The 21,719-nt window shown below is 43.4% G+C and overlaps 1 protein-coding gene across 1 annotated transcript in view; it reads left to right on the top strand.

Moving 5' to 3' along the window:
• The window catches only part of Lman1 (lectin, mannose binding 1), a 21,649-nt gene extending 1,467 nt beyond the window's left edge, over positions 1-20,182 (top strand). The window contains exons 2-14 of the mRNA XM_021150614.2: positions 2,653-2,807; positions 2,891-2,998; positions 3,709-3,770; positions 4,564-4,663; positions 6,475-6,598; positions 7,729-7,787; positions 8,162-8,294; positions 9,542-9,735; positions 9,827-9,897; positions 13,317-13,467; positions 16,674-16,795; positions 17,058-17,120; positions 18,216-20,182. Of these exons, the coding sequence (XP_021006273.1) occupies positions 2,653-2,807; positions 2,891-2,998; positions 3,709-3,770; positions 4,564-4,663; positions 6,475-6,598; positions 7,729-7,787; positions 8,162-8,294; positions 9,542-9,735; positions 9,827-9,897; positions 13,317-13,467; positions 16,674-16,795; positions 17,058-17,094 (1,316 nt within the window). The 3' untranslated portion in view covers positions 17,095-17,120; positions 18,216-20,182. The remainder of the gene's footprint in view (positions 1-2,652; positions 2,808-2,890; positions 2,999-3,708; positions 3,771-4,563; positions 4,664-6,474; positions 6,599-7,728; positions 7,788-8,161; positions 8,295-9,541; positions 9,736-9,826; positions 9,898-13,316; positions 13,468-16,673; positions 16,796-17,057; positions 17,121-18,215) is intronic.
• Positions 20,183-21,719: the final 1,537 nt, after the last annotated feature.

Below are 21,719 nucleotides of genomic sequence, written 5' to 3'. Positions count from 1 at the left end.
AAAAAAAAAAAAAAGAAAGTAATGGCTAAAGCACGCTTCCAGGAAGGGCCATTTTCCTCAAATTAATGTGCAATTATCAGGTGTAAATTTCAGTGAACTTAATGATGGAGTCATTATGTAGTTGAAGCAGAATGCAATTACGCTGTTAACGCGGTTGGTTTATTATAAGCCTTCTGGGCTTAGGATGCTGTCAAGATAGCATGGCTCTGCTTACACAAAGATGATGAACACGATACCAAACACGGGCTTTCAGACCTCCCATTTGTGTTTTTCTTTTGGAAACGATGGTGCACATGTTGGCAGCTCTTCCCTCATGCACCTGTCCACCGCCTGTCTGCTCTTCTCTCTTTCCCACTCACACATCAGCAATTTCAGAATATTAGTCAGCTAACGAGATCAGTTATCTTCAGTCTCTTTTACAGAGCCACAAGCAACGAATCTAGACCACTGTGACAGAGGTCAGAATAAAAGGCTAGAGTTGCAGCTCGGTTGGTAGGGGGCTTACCCAGCATGCACCAAGCCCTGAGTTCAATTCCTAGCACCGGGTGTAGTGGTTCACATTTGTAATCGCAGCTGATTTCACTGGGAGGTGGAGGCAAGAATTTTCAAGGTCATTCTTGACTGAATTTAACTTCAGTCTGGGCTAAAGATGAGCATAGGGGTTTGTGTCTAATGTACCCGAGTGTAGGTATATGGTTAGACTCACTGGTATGTATGGCATGAGAATCCCTTGCTTTCATGGTTGCTGTAATCTTTAATCTTACTGTTCTGTTAATGCTCTTGTTCTTTTTTCTCCCTTTTCATTTATTCTTGCGACCCATCATTTGAAACAAAAAACCAGAGACACTTAGGATTTAGTTTAAACACAGCCCATTACACTCAGCCCTAATTAGGATCACATAGATCTCTTTTATAAATCTTATGTCCTTTTAAACTGTCAGCACATAGCCTTGGGTTCAGAAGGGCAAAGAAATGAATTCTGTAGCTGTTCATAGCTGTATAGATGGAACAAGTGACCGTACAGAGAGATAAAGGTTCTTGGACAGTGGACTCTGATCTTCCAATTCTTTTCCCATAGTGCTCTCCCTGCGACCCTTGAGTGTTTGAACCTGTGAGCACACTGAAAGTATCTCAGCTTTCCTTCTGCCTAGAAAGTGTTTCCTTTCCTAGCATAAATGTCAGTATGGTTACATTCTGAGAGAGTATGCTCGAGTTGTTAAACTTTAGGCCTTTTAGTTACCTTAGTCAGTGGTGGGGCCATCGAAGGATTTAGATGTATACTTTGTTTTATTGTGTCTCAGTTTATCAAACTTTACAGAGAATATGTTTGAGGTGTTTTTAACAGACTGAAAGTTTATACAGAAGTCTGTCCGTACTGCTTGTCCAGATAATCTTTAGCAGTTTCAGTCAGTGGTATTGTTGGTTTTGGGTTTTGTCTCCAAGGTCTGGGAGTCAAACACAGGGCCTGTGAGTGATAAGACAAGTGCTCTACTGTTGATCCGTGCGCCGATTCCTGAATATATTTTGAAATTAAAGCCTGTTCATTGTTATTTCAGATATGATAATGTTATACACTCAGTATGTAATATAGTATGAATGTAACTTTTAGATACACTGGAAAACCAGGGGGGGAAAATGTGTGTCTGGCTTTACTGTGACATTTTGAAACGGAACCAGCATTATCCCCATGCTATGCCTATACAAAGAGTGACACTCAGTGACTAAGGTCCAACAGTCATACGTGGCTCAACTGGGACTCGAGCCAGCTACTCTTGAGTTTCACTTGTTTTCTCTGAGAGTCCACAGTAGTTAAAGAACTGCTTATGAAATTAAAATGTAGTTGGCCTTATTCTGGAAAAAATGTTGATGTGCAGGATATTTTGCATGTGATTTTGGAGTGTATAAAGAAGTCATCAGGCCTGGCCCTTTCATTTCACACATGAACGTTTGATGAACCTGTGGAGTAAGGACATGAATTGCTCAAAGCCACAGCAGAACCAGGAGCAGCTGAACTTGATCCCTAGTGACGGGTTCTTGTCAGAATGCTGCTTCTAACATTTGTAACTGGTACAATGCATTGTAGACTCTTACTATTGGACTTTTAATATTGAGGGGTAATTTTATTAAAAAGAGATTATGAAAATCAAATGAAGTTTGCCTTTTTTATTGAAAATGCATATAATATATTCTGATTATCACTTCCCCTCTCAGTCTCCTTCCAGGTCCTCCCACCTCCTCATCCATCCAACTCTATGCTTTTTCTCTCTTTACCAAACAAACTTCTGTCCCTTCAGAAAACAAACAGGCAAAACAAACAAATAAGTTTTCTAAAAACACAGAAAAAAATGACACACAGAAACAAACCCCATGAGAACACAAAATCAGAAACCACAATACAGAAGAAAAGGTTTTAAGTCTTAACCTCTGTCCTTGACATTTAATTTGTGGGTATAGGCTTCCAGATGTATTTCTCTTTCCAAAAGATAAAATTTCAGAGTCATAGCTGTCAGCATGAAGTTATTTCTGACACAATGGATGTAAAATCTGAAGGTAAAATTTGATCTCAGTAGCTGTGTGTAGCCGTTCAAAGGTAATCTGTTGAGTTCTGCGTACTTACAGCTTAAAGCTTTTCTTTTCTGACTCCTACCACAGATGCTATTCCAAGTGCAGATCAGATTCGAATAGCACCATCGTTAAAAAGCCAAAGAGGTTCCGTGTGGACCAAAGCAAAAGCAGCCTTCGAGAACTGGGAAGTGGAAGTGACATTCCGAGTGACCGGAAGAGGTCGAATTGGAGCCGATGGCTTAGTATGATCATTTCTGTCACTCAAACGAGCATAGCTGCCAGGCACCACTGGCTCCTAACTGTTGTCCCTCTTACGTTTTCTCAGGCAATTTGGTATACAGAAAATCAAGGCTTGGACGGCCCTGTGTTTGGATCAGCTGACACGTGGAATGGTGTTGGAATATTTTTTGATTCTTTTGACAATGATGGAAAGGTATACTTATTGCTAAAACTGTTAGCCATTTTCCATGTTAGTGTATTTCTAGCACAGTTAGGCTGTAAGAAGGTGGCTTTCTTGCCACCTTCAATTTAATAGTAAAGAACTTGGCTGGTAGTCTGAGCATGGTAATTAGTGTTGGTGGCAGAGACTTAATTACTAGAAGCTTTGTAGGCATGACTCTGCACATTGATTTACAGCCATGGTGGAGACCTAGCTCTTCAGAACATGTCAGTGATTCACACCCTGCATATGCTTGGTAACTATGAAGAGTCAGCGCGAGTCTTTAGATGTGGGCAGGAAAACCAATGGTGCTTAGGAATCCATGGCAGCACTCACGGGCTTGGCTGCAGCTAGCTCTCGGACTTGGATCCGTTCCTATGTTAACTACTTTCTGATCAGGGCAGGTTTCCTGATGATGTCTTAAAAGCAGTTAAAAACAAACATACTTACACGCTGAAAATACTAACTCGTGGCTTGGAAGCTTCAAGCTTGATGGTCTTCCCTTCACTTGGTTGTTTATTGATTTGCAGAGCTTACTCTTAGCACGTTAAAGAACTTTTAACAACTCCTTGAAAGCCTAGGCCGCATTATTTTAAAAATTTAAGAGTCCTAGAATTTTAACATTATGAGATCTCATAGCAAATAAAGATTGATGATGTTTTCGATGAAAGATACTAAAATAAGTCTATTTTCTTTATTTCTAGAAAAATAATCCTGCTATAGTAGTTATAGGCAACAATGGACAAATCAATTATGACCATCAAAAGTAAGTGTGATTTCTGCATTGGTTGTTTTCAGCTTGTTTTTGCAATCCTTGAGAAATACATTGCTTCAAATCTCAACACTCTTAAACGAAGTCAGCGTGTTTCCTTTCACTAGCTGCTGTATTGTCAGAGGCAAAAAGGCATACGTTCTCTTCTTGTTTTGAAGTTCTTTCTGTGAGCCACACTTTCCATGTTAATTGAAAGGTATCGTTCAAAAATAAATTTAGCTTTCACCAAATTAACGAGTAGCCAGTCTGAGCCACCATTTTTCAATGTCAGTGTCCCTTTAAGGCAGTCAGTGAGTTGCAGAGTCTCTAGGTGGTGAGTATAAGCACATTGCTTCTCCGCGCCTGGCTCTGCTCTTCCTCCCGTGGAGACTACAATGCTGGCGGTTCTTTATAAACCCCATGGAGTGGTTTAAAATAGAAATGCCTAGGTCAGCCCTTCAGAGTCTGCTTCAGCTGGCTTGGAAGGAGTTTATAGACTTGTATCTTTAAACCCTCCTCAAGGGGCTGGGAATGTAGCTGAGTAGACCACTTGCCGAGCATGTATACGACAGTACATCCGGTTCCTAACAGCACAAAATATAAAAACGTAAAGCCCCCCAGAATGATGTGGATGCCGCCTTGGTCCCATCCGTAGCACATCCTATAGCATATTCCCCCTCCCTTCAGCGTGTGTGATGCTGGCCTTCCTTTCCAGTGTTGCCCAGAGTTCTGACAGGAAAGCCTTTGTCTTCTAACTGACAAGGACTGTCATAAGCCTCGTTGTAACTTGGTGTTTTTGAATCTACAGTGATGGTGCCACTCAAGCTTTAGCGAGTTGTCAGAGGGACTTTCGTAATAAACCCTATCCTGTCCGAGCAAAGATTACCTATTACCAGAAGACACTGACAGTAAGTGACAGTAATCAAATAAGCGGGGATCTAATACTGCTTTTTTTTTTTTTAATTCTTGACAGAAGGTAATGTAATTAAATGTGGATTTCCACACATTTCTATGCATTGCCCTAAGGCAGTAGTTCTCAACCTTCCTAATGTTGCGACCCTTTAATACAGTTCCTCTGTTGTGACCCCAACACAAAATTATTTCATTGCTACTTCATAATAGTAATTTTGCTACTGTTATGGATCTTAGTGTGAATACCTGATATGCAGGATATCTGGCATGTGACCCTGTTAAAGGGTCATTTGACACACACCGCCCCAGGGGGGTCCTGACCCACAGGTTGAGAACCGCTTCTCTAAGCGAGCAGAAGTAAGTGTACCTGGTATATGTGGTCATCTGTGTTCTACTTGGCCAGTGAGTTTCTGATTGGTTAGAGGAAGCTTAAGCACCCAGCCTGAAGATAGCTAAGTGCACATCCAAGCCTTCAGGATACAAACATGGATAAGACACGGGCCGCTGTTCCTGAATAGCTTGTACACCATAGAGGGAGCACATAGCATCACCATCCCAAGTGACAAGGCACAGCAGGAAGGAATTGTCAGCTTGGAACCTGGACCCTGAGAAATGACCCTGGGGAAGGTCTGGAAGGGGTTCTTAGTTGAGGTGCATCTCAAAGCAGGAGTAGGAAAAGCGTACATGCTCCAGGCACAGAAAGCAGACAGGGCCTTGAAGATGCTGAACGTTTGTGAAAGCAGGTTGTTGGCTGTAGTGTGAAGATAGAGGGCATTTCTGAAGTGGGGTGGAAAGGCCGGCAGGAGCCAGTCCTGTGAGTAACTTGTAAGAGAGTTAGCACACTCATCCAGAAGTGAAATAATAGCATTTACAGTTTGAACAAGCGACTTGTAATGTCACAGTAATGTTTTGGGAACAAAAGCTGAGAGGATCACCTGGCCCTTTGTGCTTTAAATGCAGCTTTTAGACAGCTCTGAGAGAGAGAGAGAGAGAGAGAGAGAGAGAGAGAGAGAGAGAGAGCTTTCCATTTGCAACATGGAGAAACTGAATGTGGGAGATTTTAAGTAACTTGGACAAAACCGTGGTTTGAATCCTGATGTCTGCAGGGATCCATTCACTGCTGACTTGAGGTGATAGATGCCAAAGGCAGAGGAGAGAGGAGCTGCACTGCCCCATTTGCTCACCTTGGATCCTCTAGAGCAGTTGTATCTCTGCTGGGTGATGGATTCGGAGTGGTCATGGCTCCTAAGGCTTTGCAAGATGAGAACTTAGTTACTGTAGAAAGATTGTCTCTTTTTGAGCCTTTAACACATAATGGAGTTAAAAGGGAAAAAAAAAAAAAAAACCGTGAACTATCTTACTGCGTAATGAGGGCTAGTGAGTGAGTTTATTTTAAATTACCCATTAGGGGGCTGAAGAGGTGGCTCAGCAGATAAAAGAACTCGCCATGCAGGCTTAAGAGCCAGAGCTCAGAATCCCAGAACCTATGAAAAAGCTGAGAAAATGTGGCCACCTGGAATCCCAGCACTCAAGAGACAGGGCAAGGTGGCTGGCTGGTCTAGAGAATCACTGAGCGACCCTGCCTCAGTAAATAAGATGTGAAGTGATTGAGAAAGATACCCAGTGTGGACTTCAGGGCTCCATACATTCACACACATGCAAGCTCGCATACACACACACAGTGTCCATAGACAGAGAGAATCACTACAGCAGAAGGAGGCAAGAGTGGATTTACTAATCACAGAACACTGAAATGTACTTTTAAATGTCTGTTGTAAGAATATGCAACTTCAGTATGTCTTCCTAGGTCATGATCAATAATGGCTTTACACCAGATAAAAATGATTATGAATTCTGTGCCAAAGTGGAAAATATGGTTATCCCCACACAAGGTCATTTTGGAATATCAGCTGCAACAGGGGGACTTGCAGGTAAATCTTGCCATCTTTTCGTATTGAAAGCTTGTGAATGAATCGTACTGGTAGTAATATGTTTAGGGAATGTAGGGCCTTCCCATTGCTCGTTCTACAGTCTAGGCAGTTGGAGTGGCATAGAAGAATGCTAATCACTCCAGTTAGGTGCATTGTGTAGTGACATATTTAAAGTTGAGGATATAAGAAGTTAATTCCCAAATGTTTTAGGATACTTGAAAGTTGCTGTTATCATGTAGAAATGAATTTGGAAACCCAAGGAGATATTACTTGGGGGCAAACTTTAAATGAAAATAATTACTACTTTCCACATATGTTGATAAATGGAGTTCCTCCACACCAATACTGCTTTGTACTCATAGGGCACATTACCGTTTTAAGTACCTCCAAAACTGTAGATTGTTCTGTACAACCCAAACAAGGAGGAAGAAGATGTATAGCCTTTTTTTTTTCCAGCTGTTTGCCAAGTCCAGACGAAGGCTGTTTCTCGGGGTCACACAGTCAACCCCAGAAAGTCCTGGTCTGGATTTGTGATCCTGAACTGTTGAGCACACGGCCTTTCCGAAGGTCACTCAGTCTGTAGTGCATCAAATTCTGCTTACCTAGACGCCTCTCTGGATCTCCCCAGGACAAGCAGGCATAGAGCAATGCCTCACACTTGAAATAATTCACTCCGCACAGTGGATGGGGCCAGCCAGGATGGTCACAGCTGCTCACTGCTGTGAGACCCAGTCTCCTCAGTTCCTGCCATTAGCTGCAACAACTTAATACTGATTTGACTTAAATGGTTTAGGGAAAATAGAAGTATTATTGCTGTCCAGTTGAGAAAAGCAAGTTTGAGAGACCAGAGCTGGTGTGTACCGAAGGAAAGGTTTTGGAAACAGGTGGGCAGGGTTTTGAGTGATTTGAACATGACATTATCATGCAGGAGACTGGGAACGCATGGGAAGAGCCTTAGACACTTAGGGTTATCTCCAGCTGAACTTGTCTGCTGCGCTGACTTAGGGTGACAGGTTTGGGGCAGTTCTGATATCAGTCTTCCATAAGTAATAAATACAAATACCCGACAAGTCGGTCCTCAACTGTGAAACAAGTCACCGCACCTCCCAAAACCGTTCTTCAATTTGTAGATGACCACGACGTTCTTTCTTTCCTGACTTTCCAACTGACCGAGCCTGGAAAAGAGCCAGTGAGTATACACGTTTCTCCAGTTCATTTTCAGTTCTCAGCGGTGTTGCTCCAGCTGTAGACTCTGAGAAGACCCACCTCAGTCTGGGTCTTGTTTCAGTTCACTGCCATTTGGTCTTATGTGTCCTTGGCAAAACCGACGTCTGTCTAGTGGCCATCTCTTGGTGTATAGTGCTAAATGAGACAGACGCTTAGAGTAAATGCTCATTAAATGCTAACTATGACTTTGGGTAGTAATACAACTAAGAGTGAACTGTCTGTAGTTAATTAACTAAGAGACTATCTTGAAGCTAGTGTGGGACTAGTGAGTGTGAGGACAGGCGACAAGCTGTCCCACCAGTTCCTTACTTTTGACCTGTTCTTTCTCTGAAAAAGCCTACAGCAGAAAAAGACATTTCAGAAAAAGAAAAGGAAAAGTATCAAGAGGAGTTTGAGCACTTCCAGCAAGAATTAGACAAGAAGAAGGAGGAGTTCCAGAAGGGCCACCCTGACCTCCAGGGGCAGCCAGGTGAGGGGTCCGGGATTGTCGCTCTCTGGAGGACCCTGGGGTCTGCACTGCCTGCCTCACCTCTGCTCTCAGAGCAGCACACAGTAATGGGTGGGAACAGTGGAAGGCAAAGCTTGGGTCCTTCAGGGTCTGGGAGTGTGGCTTGTGAACACGGCAGGGGAGTAGGTGCACACAAGCCACCGTGTTGGAGTGTGGTAAGAACAGCATTGCCGGATTCACTGCTGTGTTCTCTAAACTAAACAAGTGAAAAGCCACAGACAGTGCTGCCCTCATGGGTGAGTGCTACATAAAAGCCTCCAAGACCGTGGTCTCCTTTCAGTGTTTCATACCTGCTTTTATTACAGAGTTCTGATAGATTTATGGATATGTCAGGCTTCTCAGGAATGAGTAGGGCCTCGTGGGACTCTGTCCATGATGAGATGCTGAAAGCCCAGTATTGGACAGCTCTTATTAGTCATGATTGCAGCAGCTGTCCTGAGCCTGGGTGGCAGTAGTTCATGATACTCCTTCCCATATTATTGCTCCTACAGTCTTTCTGTCCCCTCTACGTGTCCTTGGACCTTGGGGTCAGGGACGTAGATATCCTGTCTAGGATTATCAAAACTATTGTGAGCTTAAAGTGAAGTGGTACCTGCTTCTTTCCCCCTGCTACTGAGAATCATGGGATTTAATGGTGGGAAAAACTAAAATGCTAGATTCAGCCCAAGAAAGTGAGAGCTTATCTGTTGTGAAGTTGTCAGTGCTTAGTACCTGCTGGTTTTATGTCTAGTTTACTCCCCATCCGCTCGAATGATAGAGACTGCACTCAACGAAGCCTGTGTCTAGCATTTGAACTTTGTAAAGTGCAGTTCTCACAGTGGAGGGTGGTATGATAAACGGCATCATTTGTGCCCATAGCTTGCAGCTGCCTGTGGAAGGTGGATAGAGAGCACCCTTGGCAATTGTGGACAGTTGTGTGTGCCCTTTTAAGCATCTCCACATCAGAATATGTTTTTCCACCCCAGAAAGTTCTCTGGCACCATAAGCACACTCTCCACATAGCCTATCCCTGTTTTGATTTCTGTTACTTCATATTTGTTCTCCCTAGTAAAATTATATAGTGCGTATAAAACAAAAAAAAATGATTTTAAGTGAAAAAGTTCAAATCGGTTTATAGCTCTGTGTTGGTCACTTGGCATGTTAACAGTATTTCAGAGTCACAGATGTGTAGAGAAGAGAATTGCAGTTAACTTGTGCTGACTTTCTAGCGGATGACATCTTCGAGAGCATAGGCGATCGGGAGCTGAGACAGGTGTTTGAAGGACAGAATCGTATTCATCTGGAGATCAAGCAGCTGAACCGGCAGCTGGATATGATTCTTGATGAACAGAGGAGGTACGTCTCCTCCCTGACAGAGGAGATCTCCAGGAGAGGAGCAGGGACCCCGGGACAGCCTGGGCAGGTAAGCTCAGACATGGAGGAGAGTCGGAACAGCGCCGTGCTCTGGGTGGCCAGTGGATACTAAGCTGCCTGCTCACCATGTTTCCCTCCAGGTCTCTCAGCAGGAACTGGACACAGTCGTGAAGAGCCAGCAGGAGATTCTGAGACAAGTGAATGAGGTGAAGTAAGTACCCAGCCGTCCTGCTTCAGGGGTCTGTACCTGTGTCCCAATGAAATGTGTGTGCCCGCTGTCCTGGGTTAGGTGTCCTGCAGCAGGGTGAGCTGCACATCCGAGGGTCAGGTTAGGAGGAAACAGATAATATATGCAAATTGCAAACATCTAAATTTTAAAAATTATCGTAAGCTGAAAAAAGAAAAAAAAAATGCTTTAGCCAAGAGGTTTTCTGTAGTAATGAGACCAGGTGTGCCTCTCTGGAAATTATGGAAAGAATGTGGAGTGACATGTTCTAGCTCCCTGAGAAACCCTGGGGACAGAAAGATGTTTGCTGTGGCAGGACTGAATAACAGGCACACTTGCTCAGGACTGTCTTTGATTCCATCTCCTGCTCTAAGTCAGATCAGCCAGAGGGTTGGGGTGGGAAGGAGATACCAGTCTTTGGATGGTTTAATGGTAACTTTCTAATGAGGGTGGCTGACATCCAGCCACCATTCCCAGTGTCTGCTAAGACACTAAGCCGCCTCTCAAGCCCCTTACTTTCATATGTTTTTAAACTTCAGAAGCTATTAAAATGCTATATTTTTTATGTCTTTCACCCATCTTTTAATGTTGATATTTTTACATAACCACAATAGAATTGTGAAAACCAGCAAATTAACATACATACTGTATAATCAACTAAACATGACCTGGGTGGGCCTTCCATTCCCGGGGAGCTGTAACACACACACACACACACACACACACACACACACACACACGCCTCGTGCACATGCAGACACATTTTAACCCTCTCTTAGACCTGCTACCTCATTCTTTTCCCACCTCCCCATCTGTTTAGTGTTAGGGCATTAAAGCCAGGGATCTGGTGGGGCTTGGGCTCTTCCTAGCCTCTCCCTTGATTTCTGACCCTTCTCTATCTCATTGAAAGCAGGCATAGGCAGCTGCTCCATTTTTATTGGGTTGGTTGGCTTGTTTCTTTCTTTGCAAGGGTATTTTCTTACACTGTCTTTCTTCTGGAAGGACCATATCCTGGGCATGTCCTTGGCCTCTTTCACTTCCCAGCAGTACTAACACAAGCTAAGGTTCAGGTGATTGCTGGAAATTCAGGCTTTGGGCTGCATTGTGGACGAAGGCACTTCCCTCAGATACGTAGCCACCCCTACACACTTCCCATCTAGCAGTGGCAGATACCTGATATGCATGTGGCAAGTTAATCAAAACTGAGCCCAAGTTTAAACTTTAGAAAAATATGACAAGGAATTACCTGCCGGTCCTGGGAATGGCAGTTGTCTTTATGGGTTTTTCCAAATTCTCTGGCAATCCTGGAAGATTTCTAGCAGCATACAGTTCAGCCGTCTGCTGTAGCATTTCCTTGCCCTCCCGCCACTGTCAGCCCACGAGCCTGTGCTGTCAAGGCTTAAGCACACACACCTCTCTCACACTTGGTTTCTGTTTCCATCATTTGTTGCTTTTCCGTCCACTGTCCCTTAACAGATGTTTTTGCCAAGGGCTCCTCTTGTGTCATCTGCTCCTTAAACCAAGGACAATTCTGCCATTTCGAATCCTCCCGAACACTGGACACCCGGCCTGCTGAACTCAGTGCCTCTTCCTTTGTAGGCCTGGTTGTGCCTCCAGGGCATTGCCCTCCCACCAGACCTTTGAACATGGGGCAGGGCTTTCACAGGTTTTCCTAGAAACTGCCCAGCTCATCCCATGTACCCTGTAACTGTAGGCAAGCGAGTGAGTGCCCAGGAATCTATTAAGAGGTCAGTCCTTGTATACTAAAAATGTATTTCATAAGCAGGTCTGTACTTCTAAGACGTAATAATGTTAAATGTGTGCTTATGAGAAAGTTGTACATGTTTTAGATAAATTAAATTGTAATCCTTAATTGATGTTTTCAGGGGACAGTTTAGATGCCCGTGCTGTTAAGATAAATTGCAATTGGTTTCTGACTGAGAAAACCCCAGGTATTTTGTGGTTAGTGTTAAGTTTGAGCTGCTCATTCAAGTCAGATGGAACTCTTATATTTAACTTATTCACACACACACACACACACACACACACTAATTAACCCAGCATGACATAACTCTTGACAGTTTCTCTTTTGTTTCATAGCTCCTGCTTTTTACACTAAAATTCACACAGAGGAAGTGAGAGTTAAAACTTGATGGATTCATCTAAAAAGAGCCAGTATTGCTGATAGAAAGTCAAGATGGGAACCCTTCTCACAGAGCGTCAATACGAGTGGGAAAGTCTGCTGTTAGAGGAGGTTTGGGCAGGAAAGGATTGCAGGAGAGTCAGATATTGAGGAGGGGTGTCATTTAACTTGGCCTTTGCTCTAGTCCGCAGATAGGGAGACTAAAGGGTCCTATCTGTGGCAAGGGTCGCAACTAGAAAGGGCATTATACAGATAGGCTTACAGTTGAAGGATATTTTCAGGGAAAGGAAAGGACCAAGAGAGATGAAGGAAAAGGAGCAAATAAAGTCAGAAAGATGGTAGAGACTCAGTGTTTTATCTACCTTGGGAAATTACCAGGCTTGGGGCATTTCATGTTGTCGGTGATAATCACTCGATGACTTGCCAGGCAAGCTTTGGAACTACCGTTAGCTAAAGCCCCTTCGTATTGTCAGGTGCGTTCGTCCTTTTCCACAAACAAATCTGTGACAGTTCCTCCGTGGTTGGAGCTTCTTCTTGCTATGCGGTCACTCATCCACTGGGCTCAGTGACTGCTCTGTTTTAAATCTGAACAGTGGAGTCATATGTTATACAGAGTGTGTGTCCTAAAGTCAGTGTGTAAAGGTGTCGCATAGTTCGCAGAGACTCACACATTCCTTCAGACATTAGTGCTGCTTCGTTGGTTGGCTTCCTGTTTCTGGGCTGGGCTGGTACCTGAGGGCCATCTGATGGAGCACAGGGAAGCAGAGGCAGAGTTCACTTGAATCAGGAGTCACTGAGACCAACAGATTATCTGATTGTCAAAGAACTCAGAAAGCTGCGGGGCTCCTGGTCCTGGTTTGTTACAACAAAGAGAAACAGTCATAAAGAAAGCTGGCCAATGAGCCGAGTGCAGGACCCAGGGACTCCCTCTGTCCCTCCCAGCAGCCTCCTGGCACACAAAGCTTGGATTTCGAGTTTTTATTTTACCATGATTTGAAGTGATAAGAATGTATTAAGAACTGTACTGCAGATTCTGAATTTGATCTTTCCTGGGCTGAGGTGTGGTCATGGGCATAATATGGCAGGTGGTGGCACCTAACATCACATCCCAGTCAGCCACTCAGTCATGCGGGTCAGCAATCAGAACTTTGCTTTTTTAATGATCTGATGTGTTGAACTTAGAAAAATGTAACCATTTGAAATGTATAACTGGAAACAAAAAACCAAACCCTTGTGACTTGAAAGGGATTTTGTGTTGTAGGAACTCGATGAGTGAGACTGTGCGGCTGGTGAGTGGCATCCAGCACCCGGGCTCGGCGGGCGTCTACGAGACAACCCAGCACTTCATGGACATCAAGGAACACCTGCACGTGGTGAAGAGAGATATCGACAGCCTCGCACAGCGCAGCATGGTAACTGGTTCCCCGTGTCATAGTCTCATCGTTCTGTTAGCCGTGGCTCTGGGTTTCTAGGTAGAAGGTAGAAGTCTGTCTCGTTATTGCCTGTTGAGCAAAAGCTAGCAGTGAGGGCTTGGATGTGTGAGTATTTGCATTATCAGGAAATGAAAATATTTGTATTCTCATTTTAATATCCTCTATAATCCATGTTTTTAAAACTTGCTTGGCAGTTTATATGAGAATATAAGGTGTGGGTTTTTTTCTTTCTTTTTATTGAAAATAGATCTTTTTTCAGTGCAATATATACTGATTATGGTTCCCCTGCCGCAGCTCCTCCAAGATGCTCACTTGGTAACAAGAACTGTCCAGCTGGGGCTCCATCTCCCCAGTTATTTGGTGATCCTGTTTAGATCACCTTTGTATTGGTGACTATTTTAGGAAGTGTCTACTGTATTGGGTTTCCATGCAGCCTTTTCATGTGGCCTTTAGCTGTAGCTGTCCCTCATTTTTCCTCTCTCAACTCTTTTACTCCCCCCCCCGTCTCCATCTAATCCTACTGTTCCAGTCCCTCCCCTTACCCATCCGTAGCTGTCTATTTCCTCTTCCTAATGTGGTCCAGCCCCTTCCCCTTCCTTCCTTACTCTATAACCTCTGATCCTATGGTCGTAGCCTCTTAACAGGAGCTTAGCGGGCAACATGCACATAGAACTGGATACACGCCATGTTTGTCTTTTGGGTCTGGGTTATCTCACTCAAGATGAAATTTTTTTATAGCTCTATCCATTTACCTATGAATTTTGTGATTTCATTATTTTAGATAGCTGAATGGCAACTGTATCTTGTGCCTCATTTTAGTGGAAATGCTTTGAGTTTCTCTTAATTTAAGTTGACATTGGCTGTGGGCTTGCTAGAAACTGCTTTTATTATGTTTAGATATGTCTCTTGTATGTCTAGACACTTGAGGACTTTTACCATGAAGGGGTGTTCATTTTGTTAAAGGCCTTTCGTGCATCTTTGCGATGATCGTGTTCTTGGCAGTCATGTCATTTCATTCCCCAGTTTGTGTTTTATAGACTTCACTAGTGGATTTACTCATATCCTCTTTAAGAACCGCACACAAATTCACAATAGCCATTTTGAAGTCCTTTCTTGTGCTTCAGCTATATTGACTGTCTCAGGGCCTACTGTAGCAGGGTTGCCTGTCTCAGGGCCTACTGTAGCAGGGTTGCCTGTCTCAGGGCCTACTGTAGCAGGGTTGCCTGTCTCAGGGCCTACTGTAGCAGGGTTGCCAGGCTCTAGTGGAGACATACTGTCCTGACTATTACTGTTTTTATGCTGCTGTCTAGGCATCTGGACTAGGGATGATTGTGATTCTGGGTGTTTTCTTTGTTGGGTGAGTTTTCTGGTCTTTGGCTTCTGTTGCCCCCTCTGGCTCTGAGGAGTGTACAGGTGGCTGTGCATTGTGCTTCTGGGTCCTTGGCAGGTGAGGCCACTGTGTGTCCTGAGTAGACTTGTTTCTAGGTGTTTCGAGTTGACATGTAGGAATGGGTTGGGCTAGAAGAGCTAGGGCTGAAAGGATGACCCAAGGGAAGAAAGCTGAGGCTCTCTGGAGGAAGAGCGGGAAGACTAGCCTCTGCAAGTGATCTGCTTCAGTGTTGGGAATGGAGGACAGGACCGAGAGGGAAGATTGTTGCCTTCTCAGTCACCTGAGCATTGTGGGAGTGCTCAGTGGGTTTCCAGGGAGAGAGAAGCTAAGTTGTTGGTTGATGGCTGATGGCCTGAGGAAAGAAGGCCCTAGGAGGAGGAGATCTGAATGGAAGGTGTTTGGATTGGACCTCTTCCCAGCTTCCCCCTTCCTGTTACTCCTACCTTTGCCCTCCTCATTTCAGGAACTTGGTAAACCCACCGAGTCCACCTACTGCTGCCTGTATGTGCGTGAGGGCCACCCACCAGAGTATTGGCAGCCCATCAGGGGCCACAGCCCCGAGGAGAAATGACTCCCTCTCCCAGTAGGCACTCAGCCGGGGTAGGATTTCATTAGCCCTCCCCCACTGGTACTGGGATTTTATCTGACTTGATCTCCTGTATTCTTGTGAGTCTGTTTTTTAAAAGTATATTTCTTTGGTATATTTTCTCCCAACATTCTGATCTGAAATTTTCTGGCTGTTTTGTTACTGTTTCGCTTCGGTTAGGTTTTATGAAATTAGATAGAGTTAATTAAGATCGCGTTGAGTGCTTTTCTCCCTCAGTGGCCTTGTGCACATACATATGGTTGGTCCTAGTCAAGCTTAGAAGAAGCAGAAGACCAACCCCTTAAAATATGTTATCTTTATATCAGCAATAATGGCATTAACATGACTTTCTCAAGGTCATTAGTAAGGGAAAACACCTTAGTCTTCAGCTTCCGATCTTGTTTCTACTATAAATTGACACTGCCTTAATTAACTATGTACATGCCTTGAAATCTTTTGCAAAACATGCTTAATAGTTTTATTATTGGCCCTGGTTTTTCATCCAAATCATTATATTTTAGTACTGTTTGAAGATATTTTTCCCTCTTTGTTGCAATGGCCAGCTTGGTGTTGTGGGTGAGCATTTCCCCAAGACTGCCTCATAGATGCGACTAGATTGAGAACAACTATCTCAAGTCATCTTTGTCCCTGATATGTAATTAGCTCCTTAAAATATTCTCTCTTACGGAGCTCAGAAGATAGATAGATGGTTTTCTGAAGTCAGTCAGGCTTAGTGTTGTGAGATTGCAAAGTGTGTGCCAGGAAACAAAATTCTGTATAAATAGTTTGTTGGTAAGTACCATGTAATGGATTGTGTGAACTGGACAATTATTGGGCGTGCGGTCTATACTGTTAATTATTATGCCAGTACAGAAATTGTGAACTGGAGCATCCAGGGCGGTGGGAGCCTGTGGGAGCTCAGGTCTCTAGAACCGTGCACTGAAGTCATCACTGTAGTGAAGTTGGAAGCGGCACCTCCATGCTGATGACTTGACAGCGACAAGGAAGAGCAGCCTTATGGCAGCTGTTCTGTGAAAGCAGAAGAATTTTTAAAAGATTGGAGAAGTTCAATAGGTAGAAATATGTAGGGGGATGAGTAAAAAAAAAAAATACTTGTTTATTTAACAGACTGTGAGTTCTATAAAATTGATATTTACATCTTTCCAGACCATTATTGACCAATTATAATACAGGTCCTTTGCCTTACAGCCATCTAATGAAAAACCAAAATGCCCAGACCTACCACCATTCCCGTCGTGTCTATCCACGATCCACTTTGTGATATTTGTAGTGGTGCAGACAGTGTTGTTCATTGGCTATATCATGTACAGGTAAGGCTCTTGATAACACTTGACCCAGCATGGTATTTTGTGGAGTTAAGAGGACCTTAATGTAGCTCTCACTAATGTAGACAGTTTGCTACAAGGCAAACTAGTCTATTGGGCGTGCATGTTTAGAGTGTGTTTGCCACGAACTATCCCTTTCTACTTTAGGGGGGTTGCTAGTTTTAACAATCCCATTTCTTTCCCAAGTTAAGTGTTGTATAGAGCATCTGTCAGGTTTTTTTGGGTTTTCTTTCTTTTTCTTTTTTAGGACTCAGCAAGAAGCAGCTGCCAAAAAATTCTTTTGACCTTCATTTTCCTATATGTACATCATGTATGTATGTGCAAATGTTGTCTTTTTGAGGGAATTTAGTATTTAAATTGCTTCATAGTCTAAGTTATTAAATTTTGTATAAAATAACTCTTGAAAACATTCACTTTTCAGTAAAAATAAATGTTAAAGACAACCACATTTTGTTCATAGTACTACATGTCTTTAAATGTCAGTGAGTCTGTGGTAGGCAGAGTGCAGCCTCTGAACAGAGGAATGGCAAGTCAAGACTTAAAGACAGTCGGGGCAGCCACTGGCTGTGGGTGACACCCTCTGTGTCTGTTATTGGAGGGGTCATTATTTATGTAAATAAACTTGTCTTTTCCCCCGGAATATGAGGTCTAAACAAGAGCACCCTATTCATGTAACCAAAGTCATTTTTAGAAGTGAGAATTCCCTAATACGAGAGTGGATTTAGCCATCCTTTGGCCCCAACATAGCTCCTTCTGGGATCAGTGACTTGTCTGAGAGCTTTAACCTAGATGCCAGGAGTCAGAGCGTTTCATGAAATGCTTTTCCCCTGTGTTCAGTGTGCATTTCATCTTTAAAGGAGATTTTGGTGGAAAATCAACTAGTTTCTTGCCTCCATCATTTTGGTGAGAACATTCCTATGATAACTTTTCGTGGGTATTTCCTGGTAGTGTATTCACTCCGGATGGGGGGCACTGTCCTGAAAATGTTCCAGTAGTGTCAATGATAGTATGGAAATAATTTTTATACTTTTAATTTGTGAAATTCATTTCTCCCATTTTGTCGAACATGTAGTTTAGCTCCAATTGCATGTTCTGCGGCTATTTTAATTTACAGGGCTTACCAGTACACTCTGGTTTACATTTAATCTCTGTAACCCAAGTTTATGACTTGCAAACTCTTAAACAGAGGGGACTGTAGTGGAAGCAGCTTTGAGCTATTGTAAAGTAAATACTTAACTGTTTGTCCTTTAAACACTAAAAATAAGGATGTTGTGAAACATCCATTAGTGAATTAACCAGGAAACACTGGGCTGGAAAGAGTTGCTGTCAGCCCAGAGTTAGTCGTAGGGATTTTCGAAACCATCTGTGGCATTTTAAAGTGCAGATTTCACTTTTCTTTTCACAGCTGGGCTAGACTTTCGCTGGCTTCAAGACAATTTACCTCTTACTAAAGTAATGGGCTCGTTTGCTATGGGATCCAGAACAACACTGTTTAGTATGTCCTTCCAAAATTGTTGTAAGCCTTTGTAAGTTTCCTCTCAAATGTCATTTGCATTTTTGTCTGACAACCTGAAATCTATAGAAGACCTTATGAGAACACTTACATTGTGGCACTACCTAGCTTGCACCGTGTGTGCAGTCTCTCCTTGCATTTTCTGCTGGCATTTATCCTAAGTGTCACAGAACACTCACAGTGACTCCACAAAACTCACTGCAGCACACAGTGCTCCTGCTTCCTCCTCTGTGGAGCTAGCATTTGACACTCGTGCTCTAATGGAGTGTCACCTTCCAGAACTCACTTATATTTTTTAAAAACTTCCAGACAAGTGTCAGATTATAGACTGTGAGTCTTGGGAAATCTTCCTGAGATAAAGGCTACGAAAGCCACTGTTACAAAGTCCGCAGTCATGTGTGCCTGAATGCTAAAGGAATCCCAAATCTGGGCAGTGTACACTTTCAGGCTCAAGTCCCAGGGGAAGTACACTGGTCATTCCTAATGCGATTGCAGACAGTCAGTGTAGTGGAGCAGGAGCAGGGGTCCTTTTACTTCTAAATTTCTTTTAAAAAATCACTCAGCAAGGTAGTTCACATAGTCTATCTGTCTGTATTTGTTTTTATCAAAATTCATTAAATCTAAATAGCTCACTTCTGAGTAAAACCCTGCTCTGTGGGAAATTATCACTGCCAGAACTCCTTCATGTCTGTAGTGTCTTGTGTGATTGGAATAATTCAACTTCTCACACCAGCAAGTATTTTACAGGTGCCTTGGATTAAGATAAAATTTATTTTAAAACTTTAAGTCTTTATTTATGATGCCACTTTTAAAAGAAATCTCAATTATGTAAAATTGCCAATGGGCTTGTTTAATATGCCGCTTGTGATAGAATTATTTAAATGTTTTTTTCATTTAAAACTTCACCGTGAAGTCACAAACAATAACCAGTATTTTATCATGTATTGAAGGCACATAAGTGTTTTTCAGAGTATGGCCCATGGGCCAACCATTCAGTTCCTGGAATGCTTATTAAGAATACAGATTCCAAGGCCCCATCTGAGTCCATCCACGTCACAACTCAGGTGGGCTTCAGAGCGTCCATTCCCCAGACACCACAGACATGGCACACTGACAGTTGACAAGCACTAGAATGGGGGTAGGGAAAAGGTTTGCTGGGTGTTTATTGTGGGCTCAGAGCCGAGCCACGCACATTTTCACTGTCACTGAGACCGGCATCTGCTGGTTCTCCTGTACTCTTGAGTGTTCGCTCACCAACTCTCCATTCACTAACAACTACAAACCAAGTCCGGGTTGTCGGCCTCCTCTCGGCTCCCGGGTGATGACTCTGAAGCCTGTACAATCATCTTTGGCTCATGGCAAAGCATAACCGTGCCCATGGTGAAGCTTGCCTGCCAAAGCCCTTGCCTTCCTGACGTTCACCACTGCTCATCTCAGACGCCGCACACGTCAATAGCGTGAGGAAAATGGGAAAGACTTGAATAAGGGTTGCTCACCTGCTGCTCTCGGAGAATCAGTCTTGTAAAGGACAGCCCGTGTGGTTACCGATGCTGACTCTCTGCAGCGCCCACATGCTGGTTGGAGGAAGGCAGTGAACGCTTTAGTCATCAGGAACTTTGTGAGATCAGGGTGGGATCAGCTCTTACAACTTTTTAAATCTGTATGCTGCCCGTTTTAATATATTTCTCTTCTGATGTTCAAGTTTAAAAGGGTTTTCTATCCACTGTCAATTTTAATTATATAACATTTTGTCAAGGTTTTGTTTGGTTTTGTTTTCCCTTTCTGATTGTTACTTGATGCTAGCTGGAATTCAAGAAATGTCAATGACTTTATTCAAATAAAAGAAATATTTTAGTAAATTGGTTTTTTCCTCCATTGATGTCTGTATCCTGATGTCCTGTTTCCAGTTGCTCACAGAGCAGCTGTAAGAGAGGAACTCTATTCATTCCGCTTGTAATTTCCAGTCAGAGCCCATCATATGGGGGAAGCAAGGCTAGTCACATCCAGTCAAGAGCAAAGAGAAGATGAATATATGACTGCTCACTTGTGCTCACACCTGCCCTGCTCTTGAAAGTCAGGGAATGGTGCCACCCACAATGAATGGGCCTTCCCACCTCCGTGAACACAATGAAAACAGTCTCCTACAGAATATTCCAAGGTCAAACTAAACAACCCTCCTTGAGAGGCTCTGTTCAGGTTATTATTCTAGATACTGTCAAGTTCACCTACAACTGATATCACACCTCCCCTAGGTGGCCCGCCATCTGTGGCCTCATGGAGAGCTAAGGAGGTCAGAGGACAGTAGAAGTAGCAACAGGATAAATGTTTGCCTCGGCCAGTGATGAAAAGAACGTATTATATTAGTTAAAACCGTGTATTGGTGGTTTCACCCTTTAATTACCAAATGCTGAAGGCTAGGACCATAGAGCATGGATAAAACCCTGGTCCAGTGTGTGGGGGACGCTTGGGTCAGTCCCCCAGCTGTACACAAAATACATAAACAGTCAAATGCTGGCATCAGGGTTGGTATGTTTAGCTGGGATGTTCACTCATTTCTAATTAGTAGCAACCTAATTAGTAGTCAGAAAATCTAATTAGTCACCAATGGTGGGAGTTTTTCTAATTCTGGCGCTGAGGAAGTGGAGGGAAAGGATGGAAACATTGAGCCAGTACAACCTGATAGCCATGTTGTATACATTTCCTCAAAGAAGAGAATATACCACAAATGAGCCTCAATTACAGGCACAGGCTCTAGTGTGAAAGGCCCAACTGGATTTATGCTATTTGTATGTGATCTTTCTAAAATGCTGTCCCACTAATGGGATGATTGCTACTCTAGTAAAGCCCTCAAGTCAGATGCCAAAATTGTTTTCAAACTGATTAAGTCACAACTAATAGGCATTTCTAAAGGTGAGCCATTAAATCAAGATTGGACCTGATTTTAAAACAAAACAAACAACAATAGCAAAACAAAACAACACACACAGTAGCCAGGGCAGCAGGTAGACTAACTCTCCCTCTTCTCCAGATCCAATCTCCCACTCTCACCCCCAGCTCTATAGCAGATCACCTGCTGCCTCCTGCCCCATCTCCAATGGCTCACACAGTCTTCCCCCCCCCAACCCCCATCACTTCATCCCAACCCCCAACATCAGCAGGTATTCCCTGGGAACCCTGAGACCACTCAGCCCAGGAAGCAGGTAGGCTAACTGCAGATCTTGATGTCTCCCTAGGCCTGCCACAGAAGCAAGTAGGCCAGCAGAGCAGGGAAGCAAGCTTCAGATCTTCACGCTCCCTCCTGTCCTCCATACTAACCCCCCAATCTCACCCAGCTCTGTAGTAGACTACCTATTGTAGCCTCTCCTCCTGCTCTGCCCCTCTTCCTAGGGGGACTAA

Source organism: Mus caroli, chromosome 18 (genome assembly GCF_900094665.2).
Source record: "Mus caroli chromosome 18, CAROLI_EIJ_v1.1, whole genome shotgun sequence".
In the NCBI taxonomy this organism is placed as follows: domain Eukaryota; kingdom Metazoa; phylum Chordata; class Mammalia; order Rodentia; family Muridae; genus Mus; species Mus caroli.
This window is presented reverse-complemented; position numbering and strand designations above follow the sequence as displayed.